At 29.8% G+C, this 19,935-nt stretch overlaps 2 protein-coding genes and 1 long non-coding RNA gene across 3 annotated transcripts in view; 1 reads left to right on the forward strand and 2 right to left on the reverse strand.

Annotated features, from left to right (window-relative positions):
• Nucleotides 1-4,265: 4,265 nt before the first annotated feature.
• LOC126550363 (uncharacterized) lies at nucleotides 4,266-6,260 on the reverse strand. The gene is made up of 2 exons (XM_050201745.1): nucleotides 5,810-6,260; nucleotides 4,266-5,520 (listed from the first exon to the last, which is right to left on the reverse strand). The coding sequence occupies exons 1-2, from the start codon at nucleotides 6,233-6,235 to the stop codon at nucleotides 4,303-4,305; spliced, it is 1,644 nt and encodes a 547-aa protein (XP_050057702.1). The 5' UTR covers nucleotides 6,236-6,260; the 3' UTR covers nucleotides 4,266-4,302.
• A 1,406-nt stretch (nucleotides 6,261-7,666) lies between these two features.
• LOC126550567 (uncharacterized) lies at nucleotides 7,667-18,634 on the reverse strand. Its single transcript, XR_007604675.1, has 3 exons — nucleotides 18,541-18,634; nucleotides 18,293-18,443; nucleotides 7,667-8,231 (listed from the first exon to the last, which is right to left on the reverse strand). It is a non-coding gene; the product is annotated as an uncharacterized LOC126550567 (long non-coding RNA).
• The window catches only part of LOC114127357 (glypican-6), a 52,864-nt gene continuing 48,645 nt past the window's right edge, over nucleotides 15,717-19,935 (forward strand). Inside the window, exon 1 of the mRNA XM_050202409.1 lies at nucleotides 15,717-16,339. Within this exon, the coding sequence (XP_050058366.1) occupies nucleotides 16,189-16,339 (151 nt within the window). The 5' untranslated portion in view covers nucleotides 15,717-16,188. The remainder of the gene's footprint in view (nucleotides 16,340-19,935) is intronic.

The following is a 19,935-nucleotide window of genomic DNA, read 5'->3' on the forward strand; positions in this document are numbered from 1 at the left end:
AAACAATAAACGCGGCCGACACTAGTCCGCAGACCGACAACCGACAGCGACGACGGTCAATTTCATTGTCACGCGGGTAAGGAATAATAATAATATGAGAAAAGAAAAGAAAAACGTAATCGAATTTCGAAGGACACGGAACATAATACGCGTACGCACACCTCATATATTCAGATGCACGTCGTACGTTATACTTTTACGATGTTTATTCCGTTGGTGCAATGTACGTGTAAACATAGGCGCACAACACCGAAGTAAATTAAATTATTGTTTTTCTTCACCAGTCTCTGTGCACATACTAAACACAATACGACAAGGATTTGTTATTCGTAACGCGCGTAATGTAGAATATTGACTTATCGTGAATTGCCCGCGGAAATAGCGATAGAGAGACACGAAATAATGTTATATATAAAATATGAGGTGAGTATCATATACCGCATCAAGTCGAATACCCGTGTAATAATAATATTTTTTTAATAAAATCGTTAGTGGTGCGGGACGTTTGAAACGGTGGCGGAACTATGATCATTGATGGGACCGTGGCTACAATTATTTTTTTTTTTTGAGTCCTTATTCTATTATCAGTCATCCGGCTTCAAAAAAACATTGGGATGCTATTTGTGTACAATAAAATACAATAAATTAATAATTAATTGAATTATCATAACTATAAAAACAATAATAATTTTGTAATTGCAATGAAAATGATTTTTTTCTCGGTTTTTATACGATCTCGAGCAAATGTCTTCGCAAATCACGATAAATTTATTTTTTAGCACGCTTCTTTTCTATTGAAGTCATCGCAAAACTACTAAACCGCGTTTGGGAAATGGTACTTCTTAGATAAGTTTTAATTAATTTAAGTTTTGAGAATTTCCTTTCAGCACTTATGTTACAGTAGCCGGTAATGTAAAGAACAAATAAAATGCCATACAGGGTACAATGTGTACCTAATACCTAATATTCCATGATGATATTTACTTGAACTAAACATTTTTTTAACATTACAGAATTTTACTTCGAGGCTCACTGAAAATCTCGCCTTCAATCATATTATTATTATGTAGTTCCACCTCTGCAGGTTTGTAGTTTCCTGGGATCGTGATTGGACGTCATCCAACGACATTTTGAAATCGGAGAGGTTTCACACCGTTATGAAATTACGTTATTATAATAAATATTTTATTATATTTCTATCCAATTTTCAATCCTATAAAGAATTTGCATACCTCTGAGAATCAAAGCGACCGCCGAGAGAAAAAGGTTCCGTATTTGTTTTATTCATCGTGTATCCAGGCGATTGCCAAAAAGTAAGTTCTATGTTCGTTGTTGTAATGTTTACCGCAGTTACTTATGATGAAATCAATAACATTTTATTATCGATGGTGAGTACACCTAAAATAATAAATAAATATATCTCACAAAAATGCATGTATATTTTTAGGTTCTGTTGGCTGTACATAATATTCTGAAGAAAATATGTATTTTTAATTGTTTATGCGCCATAAGCGTATAGTTACCATATTACTCGTATATTTAAAATGTTTACATAACTTATTTGATACAATTTAAATAGCTTACAATTATTTTAATATATATATATTTTACTGAATAATTTTTGTAATTTCGAGGCCAATTTTATTATTCATCTGATTCAGTTAAGTCTGTGATGTGCCTAAATTGCCTATATATTACGCCGTGTTATTTTACTTTGATGTATCTGAAAAATATTATTCGTCGTACTTGTATGGTAACATTGTACAAAATAAAATCCATCCAACTATTGAAATAAAAAAAAAACTCATAAATGTGTTGGTAAAATATTAGTTATACAATATATAGCCTTTGGTAGATAAAAAAATATAATAATATTATTTTTTTTAGTATTTATCATGTTTTATTTGTTTTTCCGTCAAAAAGCAATTTCATTTGTGAATGATTTTTTTCTCCGCACTAAATCCACCATACTAAGACGCTGCCACAGTTTGACTGCGCGCTTGATACGAACGAGTGATGGAGAAAACACTATAATACAGCTAGTACGCAAGCCGCATATTCAAGTGTAATATATATTTATGGTTCCTTTGACTCGAAATTCCCATTACCGACAATCTTCTCGGAACATAAGGCGTTACAAACGGTATTATTGTACACGTTTACATAATGCCGTGTACGGGCGCGACGTCTTTACAACAATATGGCAGCTATTTCGACCAGTGACGAATATTAATTGATACCGAGTGAATAATGTACACCAGTCATGAACAAATCACCTTATACGCGCCACAAAACGGTCTGGATAGTTTTAAAGATAATTTCTGCTACGAGATTATACCACGGTTTATAATAACGACCGCGGTGAAAATAAATAAATCGCTTCTGTAGATGTGAAAACGTGTTGAACGAGGTTTTACGAGTGCGATATCGGTACGTTTTACACAACTCTGCTGAATTTATCTGTGCTAATAGTACAAGTCGTTGAACGTGAATTATCGCTGTGAGAGATGTTTTTACTGCGCAAAACCTTTTATTTCAAAATCGTTCGATACACAAAGTATTGCAGTATCGCAGCACAATAGTCAATAAAATAATAATATATTATAATGGACTCCAAATTATTACAATCAATAACCTATGGTCGTACAACCGTAGTGAAAACATTGAAATAGGTATATAAATATAATAATGACATTATTGTTTTGTAAACGAAACGCCACGTGGTAAAATGCGCATGACATTCAATATAAGTTATTGCTATATTATTGCGTCTCGTCGGCCGAAGACTAGTGGTTCGTCCGATTTTATCGTACACATGATTTGTGTGCGTGAATCAGCAAAATACATTGAATTAAAAAAAAATAAACAAACAAATGGATCCTAATATCAGCTAAAATACATGACCATAAGAGATCGAATAAAACATCGAACGTATCACAAACCATGTCAAAAACAGAGAAATACAGATCTTTGGTATTTAAATATTTTTTTTTTTATATAATTTAGGGAAAAATCATAGTGTTTAATTTATCCGCTGAAGAGTAAAACTAAAAATATGTGTAACCTATATAATGTACATACATTTAAAATTAGTAAAATTAATATGAATGATGATATAAGCGAAGGAGTGATAGGGCGGATGATGACTGCAGATGAATTCTTGGATTTTAGCGGTAATGTTTACTATGATCCCATAGATAATTTATTATCTAAAAGTCTTTAAACCGTATTGTTGATAATAATTATATTACATATTATAATCGATGTTTCCAATATTATACGTATTTTAAATTATCAGCTGTTTTGTTTGATTTTTAACTTGGTTAACACTTAAGATTTAAGATAGGTGAACAAATATTCATTGAGGTATTGAAGTAGAAATACAAACAATCAAAATCGATTTAAATAAAAACCAAAAAATTAAATTAAAAAACCCCGTTGACGAGTATTTGTTGTGTAACAATAGAGAATTAATTAAAGTTTCTTTATACTCAAATCTGATAGTACATACTATTTCTTTAGCAACTTATTTAAGTTCAATAAGCTCCCATTCATCTTTGTTATTACTTATTATACATTTTAGCAACATTCATTTTTGTTTTTAATTAACTAAATATATTTCTATACAACTTTTCATAATGTTTAAAATAATCAATAAATCAATATTTGATTTAAAAAACTGATCAAGTGCTTAGTTAAAAATAATCTCGCACTTGAAAATCTATTATTTAATTTGTGTCTAGAACTAAAGAAAACACTCATGCAATGATTTTTTTTTTATATCGATAAGAGTTTATGTTTATGTTGTTAAAATGTGTGTGTTTTCTATTATAATCCAAAATCCAAATGCGTAAAAATATTTAACAGAATTTTGTATTTTTAGCATAACCACAGATATATTATATACTAGCTGACCCGACACGGCGTTGCCCGTGTGTTACTTTCTTTTTTTGCATTTTCGTATGCCGTGTGTTAATTTTTAATTTAATCTTATTGATAGTGCTAATATTACGTCGAATTCACGACGAAAGATTTGTAATGTGGCAGTTTTTGTGCCTACGTATTTTAAAAAATTCTCCTGAACAGAACCGTCACCCTGGTGATAGGGCGTTGTGAATAAAAAATAATTAAATAAAACATATATAATGATTTAAAAGTAAATAGTTATAGTTTTAACTGTTATAGTTTTATTTAGTTATTTTTTATTCACAACGCCCTATCACCAGGGTGACGGTTCTGTCATGATTTAAAAGTAAGTAATCGCTTTATTGTTAATCATGTGAATCATAATTATTATTATTATCATTGTAGTACTTTGTGGTATACGATGTTTCTTGTTTGATTACCTGGCGCATAGATAAACAAATCTGATGGTTTTCCAACACGGGAACAGGCAACATACAATTGACCATGTGAGAAACATGGGTTTTCTAGATTAATACCACAAACACTTAATGATTGCCCCTGGGACTTGTTTATAGTCATAGCAAAAGCAAGACGCACTGGAAACTGTAGTCGTTTAAACTCAAATGGCACATCAGTCGGAATCATTGGGATGCGCGGTATGAGAACATCTTCTCCTTTATACTTTCCTTTGAGTATAGTTGCTTCTATCACATTGTTTAGTAATTTTTTTATCGCTAACCGTGTACCGTTGCAAAGACGCGGTTGGTTGATATTTCGCAACATTATAACCACCGATCCAACCTTTAATTGAAGATTGTGAGGTGGCAATCCTGCCAAATCCAGCGAGTTTAAAAATTCCGGTGGATAGTTGACTACATCATCTTGATTAGTAGCCGAATCAACTGATTTATATATCATCAATTCGCCTGTAATTTGTTCTTGAATTTTGAAATTTAATTCATTTACATCTATGTTTTTTGCAGCCAGTATAGCTCGTTCGCTCAACCAATCATGGTTTCTGTAATTTTGAGAAACATCTGGAAACACCTTCTGAATAAGTTCATCTTTTGATCGAGTTAACTGACAAAAACTTAGAGGAAAGTTAATGCAGCCAGTCAACATGTCTATAGGAAATTTGCCATTACCAATGTCAATGAGTTGTTTAGAGAATATGTTTCCAGATTGGTCATTTTGCAACTCGACACGCATATTCTTGCTTAAATGAAGTACTTTGACATGTTTAATATTTAATATTTTAATATCACGGGATTCCAAGTTTTCTCCAACTACAACGATAGCAACTTCATCAATAGTTGGTGCATTAAAACGTCTTGTATGTTGACCTGCAGGTGTTTTATCAGCTCTGATTACAATTTTGTGATTATCGGATGGCATCAGATCCAGGGCAGTTTTAAACAATATAATCAATTGATTGTGCTGATGAAATAAAGTTTGTAATTGTTCTACAATAGACCTCTTTACTAAATTGTTATGTGCACAACGCAGATCAATTTCTTGTGGTGAATTGCCCATAAAATAAATTTGCAGGAATTTGTTGTCGCTATCTGACACTGGTAACAGTGAACCTGCTCTATGATATATTTGCCCTTGTATCTGTAAATAAAAAAAATATATTATGGTGTGGTATAAATTAATGGATTGTCGGTGATCAAACTTAAATAATATTTGATCTTAAAAAGTATATATTTAGTTTTAACTAATATCTATCAAATATAAAATATAATAAAAGTGTCACTGAAACTGAAACACCATAATATAATATGATGACTAAGTGATATATTTCGTAATGATTAAGAAATTGAAGATTAGTGACACATCTTAACTTTGGTGACAGAAAATTTTGTTCGCTAAAATAATTATGAGTAACTGCTATAATACATACCTTGAAAGTTGGCATAAAATTTTCCCGAACTACATTTGTTGCCCCAAATGAAGTCATTTGAAAGCAATTGTTATATTGTTGGATATTTGTCAAAAAGTGTATAGAATCTGTTCCTATTCCTGAAACCAATGAGTACAATGGTTCTGGTGGTGGATCCAATGGTATCAATTTCACTTTACCATTTGCGCAACACAATCCATTGGCTTCGTTTTTGTATTTTAATGCCTTACAGTGTGAGCAAACCGAGTTCATAGAACCAATAACAACACATTGGTAGTTACTGTAGTCAATTGACACATCGTAACTAAAAGCAGCTCGATTCAAACTTGCTCGCGCTTCACGCGTTTGTGAATTAGATCGGTAATTAGCTTGGTTTGTAGCATTTCTGGTTCTTTTACCTAAATTGCTTCGTCTTATAGGAGGCATATCAAATATAAATTATTTTTTCACTAATCACGAACTAAACAAACACTAACTAAACACTCTGCACAAAACACGATTGTTGGTTGCCATGGATACGATCAGTATTATATTATAAATATTATAGGAAGGGCTATTTTAAAAAGAAAAGGGCTATTTTTAGGGTTTTTCCAGCAATAATTCTAATTTTTCTAGCCGTAAAAACCATCCTTGGACTTCAACGAACATTTGCGAACATTTGCGTTGTTTGTATGTCTATTTGCATGCATTTTTAAAAACATTTTAAATAAATGATTTATTTTATTTAAATGGTTGCCATTGACTACCAAAAATAATTTAGTTGACTATTTGCTGGATAGATGGCGCCTCTGTAATTTCATCACCACCTCGTCATATTTCTCTAACCCGATAACTTTCTCAAATTTTTCGTCCGTAAGAACCTTCTCCTGACAATTACGACCCAAACAAAAAAAGAATGAGCGAAATCGGTCCAGGCGTTGTTGAGTTATGCGCTTACCAAATTTTGCGATTCATTTTTATATATAAGATTAGTATTTGTCTGTAAGCGTGAGCATAACACTAACGATTTTACGTTTGACTATATTCGCAGATAACGAATACGATATTTATATATTGTAATAATTACGTTGCTAGTTTTTTATACGAAATTCCAATATACCCACACAAAAACAAAACACTACAATAGTGTAAAGAACGTTTGTAAGAATAGCAGTTCGTCCGGAATGTGATGTTTTGGTTAATATGCTGTTTTGGTCTGCGATAAATATTAATTGTGCAAATCATGTAATTTTTTTGCATAATATGTATTTCTGTCATCGTCCAATATTGAAATGTTTATATTTTTCATGGGCAGTTAATATTTTCGCCGTGTTTTTTCCAACGCTTTACAGTATACAATAGTTCGTTCATGTATATAGATTGCTTGACTAAAACCCCTTAAATACAACATTCATTGTGTAAAAAAAGTATGTTGTCATAATATTATTTGGCAGTACTCTCACGTTCAAACTGTCGACTGAATTATTTTATTTTATTATTATACAGTCGAAAATAAAATATGATGTATTAATTTTATTATATAATTAACGAACTAATTTTATTTTTATTAATATTATTGAAGACATAATATAACACCATGGTGTTGAATTTCGGATTATCAAACCGTTATTATTTCAGCAATACGGGTGCTGAGTAGTTAATCAGGAAAAATATTTTTTCATTATTTTAACAATATTTAACCAATAGGATATTTTATACAATATTATTTAAATCAATTAAATACTGCCATATGATATAATTATAACTCTGAAAATTGCTACTACTTATAGCAAAATTTAGTTATTTATATAATATAATACATTGTACAGATCGAAAATTATCTGTTTTGATAAATAACAGATAAGAACATATGCCTTAAAACTATAAAAAAAATTAATCACAAAAACAAATTAAAAGTGCATAATACTTTAGAAAAAGATGCTAACACTTCGAAAGCCATTTTTATGATTTTTTTTATGTATTTATTTTTATTTTGTTTGTTGAAGGTGATTGAAACCGTGATGTGCAGAACAGTAGAGAGTATAAAAATTTTGACAGAGTGTACATCACGTTGAAGAATGTTGAACGATAATCGGCAAACCGACAACAGTTTACAATCGAACGTTGACTCGACGATATCCATGTGAACTTTGCAACTTGAAGCATTTTAATGTGTCGGTCATTAAGTTTAGATACAAAATCGATGTTAGTATACATAACGATGCATAGTGAATGTCAGGTAAATTAACTATCCTGTCGTGGGACGCGTAAATATCGCATGTGTATATTATGTTTTATTGATAATTTGTTCGAATTTTATCACGGTTGGACATGGGTCTTGACCACGAGAATTCAATCCACATTTCCTCCGATAACAGTTTATTGTTAAACTTCATTTCAGCAATTTAAATAATATTTTAAAATAGTTTGCAATTCATCAAAACTGAAAAAAATAAATTCACATTATACAATAATTATTAATTTATTAAGCGCTTAAATCACGATCAAAGGTTGATTGTATATTGATTGTAATATTAAATAATATCTTATTAGTATACAGTTCAAGTATACAGTCATACAGAGTGATTCACCAAGTATAATCATTCCCAATCGTTTAACCTCCAATAATTTATTTATTCAAATTCTGATTTTTTGGATTTTAAACGTATTTTTTTTTTAATTATTTAAAATAAATACAATACTTACAGTGAGTAAATGTGATATGGGAAGGAGTCAAGACACATGGGTGGAAAAATCGCCCAGTAGCGGCATCCTAGTAAATGTACTTAGAAAGTTTTTTTTCAAATGAGAACCAACTTTTACTGGAAATTGATAAGCAAAAATTGTTGATGTATTTAAATCAATATTCAAGTTAGTTTTTTCTGAGTTATTAAAGTCTATTAACTAAAGATTATGAACCCTTAAAAGTGGATAAATTCAAATGAAAAGAAAAATTAGGTTAAGTATGCTAGGCGAATCACTCTGGATATTCTGTGATGTAATTATATTTAGATTTTGTTACCACTAATAAGATTAATTTAGGTGTATACAAAAGAGCATTTTATGCATTTCTATTTTATGCTTTTTGGCTAAATAGTTGTTATTACAAGAAACCAATATAGATCTGAATAAAAATAGTAGTTATAATACACATAATATTATAAAGTCCGAAATATTTATTATTTTTATAATATTATAAGTACAATTTAAATACCACATAGAACAAAGGTTATAAATTATAAAACTTATAAGTTATAAAAATTTAATTTTAATTAAATTGCCCATTATTTATAAACAAGGAGATGACGTGGAGATTATTGGTTTTTATCGAGTTCATTAAATAACTTACGACGTGATAAACCATATGTATAGTCACGTGATCATTACAATAAATTAATCTTTAAAAAAAAATCCAATTATAAGTAGATAAATCAAACTAAGTCAAAGTGGTTTAGCACAAGTATTTGTGTAATCAACTTAACTTTTTGTATTTGTCTTGCACGAATTACATTTTTATATTATCACTTGAATATTTTATTATAAAATAGCTTCGAGTTTAAATTAATAGCGCAAGACGCGTACATAATGTATTATATTATACGACGAGTTGAAGTTTGATTTTTGGTCCTCGAGACATAACAATAATATATTGTACATAAATATTATTTTAAGTGCTAGCTATCATGAGGGGATATCCTTGATGCTAAGTCCTCGAGTTATGACAGTCACGAAATGCAACATTATTTCTAATTCAAGTATTCAACAAAAATAATATCGTATTATACAGTATTTTAAATAATAATATAACAAGTAACAACTTACTGTAACAACCTATTCGTGTTCGTATTACGTTATCAGTTTTCAAAATCGTGAATTTTATTTGTTCAGCATATATTTTTAGCAGCATAAATACAGCCGAAATGATATGTAACCATACAGACCGGCCGACCCGACCGTATGTTCATATTATTATTATTCACAATTGGGTCGTTGAACCACCGCAATAATAATATATTAATATTGCGTTTAAACACTATGGCCATTGTACGGTTAATAATAATAATAATATTAAAATAATGTGACAAGATATAAAAATCTTATGAATAATTGACACTAAATATTAGTAATTCATAAAAAACACGTACTTGTATAAACATTACACGCATAAAATATATTGTAATAATAATTATGTATTATTATTATCTATACTCGCGCGTTGTCGATCGAGTAGGTACAATACGAACACGAACAAAGTATCATTTTAATACTTTCAATACCGCTTAAATATGCCGTCTATGCACAGTCTACATAATTTATGATAAGTCAATAGGTATACACAATTAATTTCATACTTATGCGACACAGAAATATTATAACACACAAATGTTTACGAGACACGCGCATGATCTCATAAATAAATTTAGATGCGTATAAGTTTTATCAATTATGTCGATAAATTCTATTCGGGGGGAAAAAAAATTAACATTCTCGTACATTATTATAATATTAAAATACATCCGAATAGTTTTCATTATTTTAAATTATGGTAATTTATACCGTGAAAAATGGCGGCGCAAGATGTTATTATAGCATAATTATTATTTAAATAGTATAATAAATTAAATTATTATAATATAATATCGAAACATCCGAGTTGTAAAAAGGCGATGGTTGGTTTTTTCGTACAAAATTTGATATTTTTGAGGTACTGCAGATGGTTATAATATGAAAAAAAAATGAAATAAAGAACTTATACGATAAAGTGGATAAGAAAAGATACTATACTACGTATCAAACTGTGCTATCTGTTCATAAACGTAAAAGGCGTCTAACCCAAAATGCTATATTGATACTCTCATTTATTTTTTCGACGATGTTTTATGTATAAATTATAACACCATACCGGGTGATTCTTTTATCGAAGAACATCAATTATCTTAAAAATTATAAATGTTTTTATTTTTTTAATATTTGTTTTCCGTAATTTTAATACGCAAATAACATTTTCCACTATTTTTTATTAAATGTTTTTACTAGGTTTACTTTTCAATATGTTGGTATATTATTCCACTCATCTAAGCTTTATAATATAGCCTAATGTATCTGAGGTCTGACATTAGATTTTGACGTTTTAAAATAATTTGAATAATCGGAGTAATATTCTACTCCCGAATATGAAACCAAAATTTATTTTGTCATTCAATAAGTACCTACAACGTTTCAAAAATGTTGATGACTCAAAATAACAGTAACATTTAAAAATGTCGTTTTATAACGACCTATAGTTGTATAATAAATCTTTTCAAAATATTCATGGATTTTGAAATATTTATTATATTCCTTGATAAAATAAACCACCTTATTTATTATATCATACGCAATACACGTACTGCTGTAAACGTTGTCTTTGATGATTCACTATCATTTTTATCCCCGGATATTACGTCATTGTTGTTTCCAAAAGAATTTATTGATGAGGTTTTAGATATTTTCTATCTCTAGTTGTTTCAAAGAGGTTTAACCACAGAATGAATTTAATAAACTTACTTTATTCTGTGGTTTAACATTTTAACGTACTTATAGTATCTTACGGTAGTACAATCGTACAAATAGTATGGGCTATGAGTATATCTACCAATGAAATTATTAACCCTATTCGACTTTATTAAATATACGTATAACAAAAGTATAAAAAAAAAACCACGAACCGAGTAGTTAGAAACCGCAATGTCATAAAACCGGGGAAGACGTTCTGTTGTATCATAATATGATTTATGATACATTTCGAGTGTTTCACAGTATCGAATAGGTAGGTCATATCGTAGCCTAAAGGTCACTGTAATGAATATTGTATGTAATTTAAATTCAATATGATAAATCATCGCATGTGAAAAACGAAGCGGGGACGGTGTTCACAAAATTTCTAAGAATATTTTATATTTAGCTTTTAATTATTATTGGAAGTCTATTTTTGATAATTATGGTAGATAGAACTCATTTTACCGAGAATATTTTAGAATTGTAAATAATAATATTATATTATAACTATATCTATAAATATATTTAGGTATGAATAAATTTCTACCTCACTATGAATATTATAGAACGATGTGAGTCTAAAAATAGTTTACAATTAGTCTGAATATTTTGAATATATTTTGTTTGTGAATCGATAATAATAATTGGTATACGTACTATAGAAAAGTTAAAATCTAAGTAGAACAATCATTATTTTCCATTTAAATATGAACTTTGAACAACAAAATCGAAAAAATTGTGTCCTTGTTAATTTGATAATAATTTTAAATTGCTAAATAATCAACATATTATGAGGAACCTTGTAAAACATTTCAAACCAAGACATTTTAACGGTTATAGAAAATTAAATTTAAAAAATATGAGTTTTAAATGTCTATAAAGTATAACCATTTTAAAATTAATTAAAATAATTTACGAATATTATATAATTATTATCAAAATTTAATTGTGAATAATAAATGATAATTTAAATTATATTAAAGATTTATTATAAATATTTATACACGACCAATAACCATTATCTATTTGTATATTATGTTTAGCTCATACTTAGTAACTGCAATCCAGCTCAGCTACCACTGGGAGAGAAATTAGGAGTTAAATTATATCACTGTAATTGTATTTTTTTAGGTAACCTATTCCTTTTATATCGGAATAACAAGAATTAGTTAAATACCTTCTTCCACTGCGAAATTAAAATTACATAAAGTGATAAGAAATAAGAATCGTTTAGTCTATCCAAGTAAAAATTAACTTTTTCCAAAAAAAATTGCGAATATTTATGTACTCTAAGTTCGTGAGCAATGTGCATGCATTTATAGCTTTGAAACTAATACGACAATCCTTCGTAAAATAACATAAAATGAAAAATACATGGAAATATCCAGAAACAGGTTTCTCCAACGCCCTATCAATTTTTAAAATTAACAAATATTTGAAAATTTGCTATGGTTTATATAATTATAAAACAATCAATTATAATGTAATAATTTAGTTTGCATTTTTTTAAAAATCTTTATTGATAGGTATATTTAATTATACAAAACACTCGTATATTGTTAATTATATATTTTATGTAATTATAAATTGCACCACACTAAGCATAACAACTGACGACATCATACTAACTATGCATTTTAACATACAAATGTTAATGTCATATTTTCGATTTTAAATTATGGACTCAGAAAAATAACTCCTACGTATCACATTGTGTATTCCCGGTTGCAGAATAAATAAAATTCATTGATGCTATGATTAAGGCGGAAGTTAATCATATAGAGCGTATCTTTTTTGTGATCGAAGAATAGATTCTCAAGAAAATTGAAACCTACCCATCTACACACTCAGTTAATTTAGACATAAGTAATATGATTTTTCAAAGTAATGAATAACAGGAGACGCGTGCAGGTTACCAGCTATATTATAATAATATTATGTTTCTAGTGATTTCAATCTGTAAAATACAAAAAAAAATAATAATAATTGTAAAACAATAGGGGCTTTAAAATCTTGTGAGAAAAAAACAATATACTATTATTTAAATATATGACGTTTTTATCATTAGTATGATATAATACCTATAATTGCTATCTTATCAGTCATCGGTTTGTTTTTATTTTTTTAATAGCATTTTACCGTTAATACATTTGCGTGAATGTCACAAGTACTATTATTATAATAATAATAATAATAGTTTTTTTCATAGTATCTATGTATAACTACATAGTATACTATTAAATTTATATTAAATACAATAATACGCTCGATTTCACGTAGGGTGGTCCATTACATTTAACTATTTAAGTTCTCAATTTCTCACAGAACGCGATGGTTTTTTCAAATATTATAATAATTTACAGCAAAACCTTTCAAGTAGAATTTTTAATTTTAAACATTTTCCATGCCTATCTTTTTTTACTTATTTATGATATTTAATAATGTACAGTTTAAAAAAATAATAATATACTTACATACACTTTATTCAAAAATGTTTAGACCACTTTAGAAAAATTACAAGTTTAACCATAATTTAATTAGTTATTTTTATTACTATCGTATAATCATTATTAAATAAATAACGTAATTTTCAGCTGCATTAAATAATTTTCCAGTTAACATGTCATAAGTAATACTTATAAGTTCATACGATATTTTTATCGTAAGTAATAAACACAAATAAGTAAATTGAGTACATTACATTTATCTCACAAATGACTGCACGAATAAAAAAAAAATATATATACATACGAGTATATGAAATATTCTAAATTTATTTCGACTGTTTATACAGTGCATTTTATTCTGTACACTTTGAATATTTGGTAGTACCATTAGTACCTACAATACCAACCTATCCATCGGTTAAATTTAATTTGCGTAAAATTGAAGTATTAATGTATCTATTAAGTCGTGGATTGTAAATAATTTATGATGGCCTGCAGTGGTTTTACTTAGACTGGTTCTGAGAAATGAAGTAAAATCTAAAAAAAGATTTTTATGTATTTTTACAGTGATCACTGCAGTTTATAATAACTGTCTTACAATGAAGTCGTATTTTAAATAATTCGTTTTCGAAAGTTAATTATAAATAATCATGATTTAAAATTCTTCTTATATTTAATATTTTATCTCGCTTGCAATATTGAATTTTCAAATTATATATTTACCCAAATTACATAGTTATTTTATACCATTTAAACTAGAGTATAAACAATTCATATAGGTACCGGTTGTTGTTATACGCGTATTGAATTATCGACGTGTTCTTTTGATGTTTCAAAACCAATTTCCCTTTGTCCATTATTTTGAATCCACTTAATTCGGCTTTGTATTTTGAGCATATACCGTTCATATCAACTCTAAACAGACTCGCAGCATTTGGGTGTAACCGACGCAGTGATGTCGATCATCGATGAACTACTTGTTTATGACCCGTATGTCCGCATTTTTATAAATTGCAAAATAACCGTTTCGAAAATTATTATCGTTCAATAATTCTAAATTTCTATTATAACACAATTTATTAAACCAAGATGTTAAAACTGTTTTATTATTTGGAATATCATAGTGTATAATATAGACTTCAATTTTTTTTCAAATCGCTGAAAATTAATTGAGAAACCAACAGGTAATGGGTTTATAATTTATATGAGTTATATAATTATGTTAGGTACTCATAATAAATTAGAAATATAATTGATTTCGTTGCTATTCATTCGTGTCATCGCGTGCTACTACAGTAGATACAGGTATGAAAAATTGATTTTTATTTTTCTTAAAATTTAAATTGATTACTTAATATTAGATTATTGAGTAGCGATGGTGAGTAAGATATAATATTTACTATCTATTTTCGTCGGGGTGGTTATCATTTTCCTCGTTGTTTTCAAGCTTTATTAAAACGTCGAATAACCATTGACTCGCAAATTAAGTTCCCATACTTCACTACAACATCGTATATCTGCAACCTTCCTAGTTCCTACCTATAACTTACGAGACGCACAACATATACCTGTCGAACCGTGTAGTGCTGCGTGCCACACGGAGTTTTTTGTAGGCTCCGGATAGTGTGTAATATTATGTGGATCGTGTTTCGCGTCTGGGCCGAGTGCAGGTGGGGGAGTGGAGATTCGATCGTGTAATTTATTCGATTAGTGTCGGTATTATTATTATTATTATTGTAATAATATTTTCGGTGAGACTACCTGCTCGTACCTGTCGTGCTGCCTCCTACCTGCCCATACTTGTCGGCCGGGCGACGGACACTCCGTCACCGCCGCCGCCGCCGCCGTCGTCGTCGGCTAGGCTCGTGTGCCGTCGCCGGACGCCGAACCGAAATCATCTGCTTGCCCGGCCGGTACCGCCGCCGCCGCAGCTGCACGCGCCACGCACAGCCTAACGGCAGCAGTAGTGGTAGACCGGTCGTTGTCGTTGCTGTTGTTGTTCTTGCAGCAGAATTAGTGTCGAACGTGCGTCCGTACCGTGTGCCGGCTTTTTGTCTGCGTTTCTGTCCGTGGCCAAATAACGAAAAACGAACCCTTCAAATATTGTCCGATTATTGCCGTGATTATTCGCGGTAATTCTGTGGTTTGTCTGCCGCGTGGAGACCGAGCCGGTCGGGCCCGGGGAGCATTCGATCGATAACGCCGTTTCCGGTTCCACAACAGTGCGGCGTCGGCCATGCGTTTGACGTCGTTGCGCGACTTATAGGTGTCGGCGGTGGACGTCCATCATCCCCTCGCACGGTTTTAACGATAATTAATAATTTATCCGTTTCGAAGTTCAGTTTCGTAGTTTATTACCGTTTTCGTTCCTCGCGGATCGCACAGTAGCAACCGGACATCCGGAAGCTGAAAGAAATGACCTGTACCCTTTGGTCGTTCGCGGTCGTCCTGTGCCTGGCGCAGGCGGCCATCGCCAGCTCGCCTTCTTCGTGTTATCGGACTTCCAACTACTTCCGAACGCATTTCAACGACACCAGTTACGTGTTGGAACAACCAGCTATATCAAGTAAGTGTTCAAGTGCTCTATACCGGATTTCGCGTAGAAAATAATAATAATAGAATAATACACAAAGTATTTAATAATATGGTATTATTACATTTGACGAAAATCATAGTTAGTTTGTGCACCTTGTGTGATGCACAACGATTGAATAATCTACGATAAAGGTTAGGTAGTATTCGACTGTGCTATAAGAAAAAATTAGTACAGGGGTTGCTATGTATCCCTCTCCTTACTAGTGACAACTTCCCGTGCCTCTATATATTATATACGTACACCGTGTCGGGCACGTGCCCGTTTATATCGATTCGTTATCCGCCGCGGAATAAAATTAACTCCTTTGATGCTGCCAAATGTGTAGTTGGATAGGATAAGGGTGGTTGTGTGCACGCTGGTAATATTTTTAAAGGGTGACAGTATATTGCGCGTTTCCGGCCCCTCCACATATCCACGCGATCGGGCGTGCGTGAGTGTGCTTGTTTTTCCTTTCTCTCCCTCTTTTTGCACCACTTTGTATTTTCGGACGTTTGCGCCACCGACTTCTAAATCGATGCGATCAACAACTCAAACGCTAGGACGTTTTGGACGGGCGTTGATGTTCATTTTTTTCAAATAAAAGATATTTGATGAACAATAATTTTATACATTTCACATTGATAACTACTAACTAGTATAGATAACAATAATATTATAATGACGTGTCCTTGCCATAAAAATGCTTGATATTATGTGTTGCTATGATTCATATCAGTTTTGCAGAAAATTTTCGAAAGGTCAACTCAATATCAAATATTAATATCATGTTTTCGTAGGTGTAATAATATGACGTTGGAATATGCGTGTAAAATTGCTCTGATGCTTTATATTCAGAGTAATATACCAATTTAAATCGTAATAGGATTCGCTTATACGAGTAGACTATAGTTTTGCTTAGAATATATCATTTATCGGTCAACTCAAGTTTTGTTCCTTTTCTTAATTAGTTTTAAAAATATTCAACTTACGAAATTAATGAATTTTTAATTGATGAATATCATCCAAGGATGGTCGATTTATAAATCGATAAAATTGAGTAAAGAATAGTAATTTTTCAGAAAATTAAGTTTTTGGCCTTTTTTAAAATTGTTAATTTCATAAAAGTTTCAAAATACGTAGATAAGCGTTATGCGATGTTTAATCTTATCATATATACGTGAAAATAATTTACTGGTATAATATTTCTAAGCATCAATAATAATTTTAACAAGCAATTCAATTTAATGACAATTATTGAATTATTTATACATTTTTAAAGATTTTCTTTAAAGAATTCTAAGCTTAAAGCAGTTGTTATGGTTCTGCTGAACGCAAATTAAATACGGGCCAGAGGAAAAACAAATTTGCTGTTGTATTTTTAATACCTACTTTCCTATATAATTTATAAGCTTAGGTGATAACTGATAAGTCAGATATAATATAATTGCCATTAGGTAGGTATACAGTTGATATTTACAATTTTACAAAGCATACCGTTACGTCATGTAAATTTGTAATATACGCATAATACATATAGGTATAGGTACTGGTGTATATTAAAATAAAATCGATGATGGTTGTGATACTATATTTGTAAAAGTATTTATAATAAAGCGACCACAAATTAAATCATAATAATTAATCATATAGGTGCGAAATCGATTTGTAATATACGAAACAATCTATGTTTAGGTTTATAAAAACGACGCGTATAGATTCAGCCAGTATAATCCACTTATAATAATATAAATATATTGTACCGTTTATAAATAATATGTAAATGGTAGGTATATTATGCCAATGCAGCGTACATCGTAACTATCGAGAATTTAGCACTGCTAAAAAATGTAAGTTAAAAAAAAAAGAACTAAAGTAAACGATAAAAAACGGCTTAGGTATTTATACGATGTATTTTTTTATTTCATTAACGATAATTTTTTTTACCGTTGTTATCTGCTGCTGGTCCTTCCAACCACCACCAGTTTTCCTGTGTAAACAATGCGTCCTCATTGAGGTATGTCGGGAACGAAACGATTCGTGTGGAATGTCTTCGTCTCCCGAATAAACTGGCCGGCAAACCGTTGTAGCTGATGGACTAATAGAACAGAAAAGGGTTGTCTTTGGAATGGCAATATAACTATAACCAATAACGGGAGATAACCAAAATATAGAGTTTATTTGACTATACATACATACACCGGGTACACTGCATACTATAAATGTATCCCTATTTTTATTATATAGGTACCTTGTACCTACATACTTTCGTTGTAAAATAAAATTTTTATTTTTATAAAATAAATAAATAAATAAAAGTATGTACCATAAATAAAGGTATATAACGCGATAGAAGGCGTTGTAAATCAACAATGATAAAAACGACTGAATACATTTTAATGGACAATAAACGATGAGAATAATATTGTTTTTTCTTATTAGCCATGATAATATTAACATTAGTTAATATTTTACGAGATATTCTATGAGACCCAGGATTGTTGTACATTCATTTTTTTCATCATAAATAAAAGAAAAAACCTATTAATTAGATACTTATAAAACAATATTGATAGCATAACAATTTTATGCACATAAATTTTATCAAAACAATTTTAAAATAAAAATCGTAATATTATTTTTATAAATTAAGTATAATATTATGACCACTGTTTAAATCTGTCAAGTTTAGCATTTATTATTCTATTGCAGTCGTAGTCACTTTTTAGTTTTTATATATTTTTCAATTATATATAAATTAATATCGACGTTTGAACAGTTATTGAAATTGTTTAAATTATTATTCAGGAAATTTAAAATGTTTAACATATCTTTCTTTTTTCATTATCGACTACTGTTCGAAGTACACCAATGTTATACGAACATCTTGAGTTGTCAGTTTATCACGTTAGATATTAAATTACGTTGTTCATTATTTTATCAAAAATAAACCCTTTGCCAGCTATTATAACTTTATTTAGAATCATCGTTTCTATCATAATTGTATTGCCTTTTGATTCCGTTTATGTAATTATGTATAATTCATACAAATCATAATTCCTATTATACTTGTTGATTTACTTAAATTCGAATGAATACAATTTAAAATCTAAATTATTACGTTCCTGGTAAAAAAAAAATATTTTAATACTTAAATTTGTTCTTAATAATTACAATAACGCATAAATATGTAAATACATTTGTATAATTTAAGTATAAAAACATTTTAAACTGCTATTCTTATAAGCCCTGTAGGCTGTAGGGTAATCTCAAGTAGTTTTTTTTTTAAGGTTTCTGAGCAACAAGTTTCTGTATTCAAAATTATAATACATTCGACTCTTCTACGAACACACAAATTAACGCTTCTGAATAAAAGCAATTCTTATCCACTTCATAAAAATGACTAAATAAACAAAAGTATAGGACTTTTTTGTCTGCCTTTTTAACTTATAAGTAATTTGTGTTATTATTTTATTTTGCATACGAGCATTTATAAAGCATTGTCTTGATTAAATTTAATGGATACCTAATATAAATTTCAAAAAATATACATTAACTTACTAAATTTAAAATGTCTGACGAATCAATTA

This window comes from Aphis gossypii, chromosome 2 (assembly GCF_020184175.1).
Source record: "Aphis gossypii isolate Hap1 chromosome 2, ASM2018417v2, whole genome shotgun sequence".
Classification (NCBI taxonomy): domain Eukaryota; kingdom Metazoa; phylum Arthropoda; class Insecta; order Hemiptera; family Aphididae; genus Aphis; species Aphis gossypii.

Excerpts from the sequence above, each read along its gene's own strand:
- LOC126550363 (XM_050201745.1), bottom strand. The coding sequence starts at position 6,235 with ATGCCTCCTATAAGACGAAGCAATTTAGGTAAAAGAACCAGAAATGCT. Across the intron at positions 5,521-5,809 it reads ATTTTATGCCAACTTTCAAG|ATACAAGGGCAAATATATCA; the intron begins GTATGTATTATA and ends TTTTATTTACAG.